We start from the raw sequence: 3,008 nt of genomic DNA on the forward strand, positions 1-3,008 counted from the left end.
GCTCCCGTCCCGTGAGCGCCGCTCCCGGTGCGCTTCCCGTTCCCGTTCCCGCTCCCGTCCCGTGAGCGCCGCTCCCGGTGCCCTTCCCGTTCCCGTCCCATCCATCCCGGACCCGCGAGGTCCGTGCCGCTCTCTCGGGTGCCGGTGCCGGTGCCGCCCCGTCGGTGCCGCTGCCGCTGCTCCTCCCGTGCCGTCCGGTGGGCGCGGATGGCTCCGCCGGGCCCGTGGCTGCTGCTGGCCGCGGTTCTGTGCGCGGCGGCGGCGGCGGCGGCGGTGTCCGAGCCCCGGTGCCCGTCGTGCCCGGCGGGCCCGGAGCGGTGGCTGCTGGAGGAGGTGGCCAAGAAGCAGCTGCTGGAGAAGCTGCGGCTCCGCGATCGCCCGCGGCTCGCCCACGCCGTGCCCCGCGCCGCCGTGACCCGCGCCCTGCGGCGGCTGCAGGCGGGAGGCGCCCGCCGGGGCCCCGGGGCTGCCGGCAGCCAGGAGGAGGAGGAGGAGGAGCAGAGCTACGAGATCATCAGCTTCGCGGAGACAGGTGGGTGCGCGGCCCCCGAGAGCCCGGTGGGCACCGGGGTGTGGGGTCCGTACCCTGGGGATCCCCGGGGAACCCCGGAGCCCCGCGGGCTGTGCGTGACTCGGGAGTCCCGGGGACATCCCGGGAGGTGGGAGCTGGTTGGAGACAGGTGGGTGCGCGGCCCCCGACGGCCCGGTGGGCGCCGGGGTGTGGGGTCCGTGTCCTGGGGACCCCCGGGGAACCAGAGCCCCGCGGGCTGTGCGGGACTCAGGACAGCCCGCACCCATCACACACCGGTGACATCCCGGGAGGGAGAAAGGGGGTGGTTCCTCTCCTACTCCTGCTTCTCGGGATTTGTTTTGTCCCCCAAAAACATGAGGGGCGCCTGGGACTCTCGGGTTGGGAGCTGCAGGGTTAATTCGGGGGGACTGGAAGCCCTTTCCAGCCTCACCCCGTGTGGAGAAGGGCCGGATGAGAGCAGGATCCCCCCGCGCACCCCTTCTGCCTGGGACTGGGGTGCAGGGAAGGGTGGAGGACAGACGAAAGTGGAAGTTTTGACTCTCTGGACGGCCGGGGAGCATCCCTCAGCGCTCACCTCCTCCTCCTCCCTTCCTCCCCTCAGATCTCACCTCTCCCCCCAGTTTGGGGCTGCAATTCCAGTTCAGCCAAGCGCAGGAGCAGGACCTTCTCCTCCTGCAGGCTCAGCTCTGGCTCTACCTGCGAGTTCCCCGCTCCGGCCTCACCCTGAGGATCTTCCTGGCCTCCAAAACCGCGGCTGGGGCTGGGGGCAACCGCACTCTGCTGGCGGAGAGGCGGCTGAGCACGGCGGGCAGCGCCTGGAGCTCCTTCCCCCTCCTGCCGGGGCTCCAGAGCTTCTTCTCCGCGCACAGCCGGACCCTGCGGCTGGAGCTGGACGGCAGCGATGGCACGGCCCAGCTCAACGCCAGCTGGTCCCACCAGCCCTTCCTGGTGGCCAAGGTGAAGGTGAGGGAGCCCGGGCACCGCGTGGCCAAGCGCAGCCTCCGCTGCAGCCAGAATTCCGACCTGTGCTGCCGCAAGGATTTCTACGTGGATTTCCGCGACATCGGTTGGAACGATTGGATCATCAAGCCCGAGGGCTACCAGATCAATTACTGCGTGGGCCAGTGCCCTCTGCACGTGGCTGGCAGCCCTGGCATGGCCTCCTCCTTCCACACGGCCGTCTTCAACCTGGTCAAAGCCAACAATGTCCAAGCTTCGGGGCATTCCTGCTGCGTGCCCACGCGGCGCCGCCCGCTCTCCGTGCTCTACTTTGACCGCAACAGCAACATCGTCAAGACCGACATCCCCGACATGATCGTGGATGCTTGTGGTTGTAGTTAGGGCTGGGGGAGACGTGGTGGGACCCCCCCTTTTCTCCAGGATTGTGCTGCTGGTGGTGGGGAGGGAGCTGGAGAGCTCCGTGAGCCCTCGGTGGATCCCCTTGGAGAGGTTTGGGAGGGTGAGGGTCTCGTCAGGGGGAGCAGGGGGCTTTGGGGACATGTGGGACAGAGCCAAGGCCACGTCAGAGTGCCCAAAGCTGGGCTGTGGGTGCTGGTGACTCTGGACATCCCTGCTGCACTGTTCCCGAGCTGATCCCACATTCCTGGTGCTCACATTCCCCACTTGGGCCACGTTCAGTGTCCCACCAGGGGTTGGGACGTGGCCGCCTTGGGGGCAGAGGTGAGAGGCAGAAACTGGAGCCGCTTCCTCCACGTGGCAGGACCAGGCAGTCCTGCTCGTTTCCCTCCTGGAACAAACCTTCCTGCACCCACTTCAGGCCCGGCTTTGGGGACAAACAGCACGAGGCACAAACAGCAGGCCTGGCAGAGGAGGATGGAGGGCACGGCTTCGTCAAGAACCCCAAAGGGCAGTGACAGGACCGAGTTCTCTGATCCCTGGAGGGCACAGAGCTGTGAGGACCAAGCTTCCAGGCCCTGGGTGCTTCCCCTTTCCCTGGGTTTGTGCTTCCCTCCCCTGCTCCCTCCTCCATTCTGGTGCCTCCATCAAGGGAGGTTCAAACTTTGTGGGCTCAAACTTGACCTTCGAGACCACACCCAAGGCGCAGATTTGGTTTGTGCCACTGGTTTTGCAGCTATCCCTTCTTTTCCAGTTCCTGCAGCTGCTGGGATTCCCTGGTGCTCCATCCTCTCTGCTGAAGATCCCACTCTGCCTTCCCCTTCCTCACTTGGCCTCTGCTTTTAATTTATTACACAACATTTCGGTGCAGCTTCCCAAATAAACGGGTGGAAATGCGAGATCCAGGCTCTGGCTGCTTTCTCCTTGGCACCACCTGCGAGGATGGGGTGAGGGAGAGGCCAGAAGGGCCCAGATCCCTCAGGCACCGGGGCTGGGGTGGCACAGGAGCTGCCATGGCACTGCCATGTGGGGCTTGGGGGGTTCCTGGTGGGCTCACGAGGTTCTGCCCGCAAACGGGCAGGAATTTGATGCCCGGGAATCAAACAGAGGTGACCCCATC

At 66.2% G+C, this 3,008-nt stretch overlaps 1 protein-coding gene across 1 annotated transcript; it reads left to right on the forward strand.

The window, feature by feature from the left end:
* The first annotated feature begins 207 nt into the window (after window positions 1–207).
* Window positions 208–1,873, forward strand: LOC131094421 (inhibin beta C chain-like). Its single transcript, XM_058042017.1, has 2 exons — window positions 208–532; window positions 1,134–1,873. Exons 1-2 carry the CDS (start codon window positions 208–210, stop codon window positions 1,871–1,873), a joined length of 1,065 nt encoding a protein of 354 aa, XP_057898000.1.
* Window positions 1,874–3,008: the final 1,135 nt, after the last annotated feature.

The sequence above is a fragment of the Melospiza georgiana genome, chromosome 29 (assembly GCF_028018845.1).
Source record: "Melospiza georgiana isolate bMelGeo1 chromosome 29, bMelGeo1.pri, whole genome shotgun sequence".
Classification (NCBI taxonomy): domain Eukaryota; kingdom Metazoa; phylum Chordata; class Aves; order Passeriformes; family Passerellidae; genus Melospiza; species Melospiza georgiana.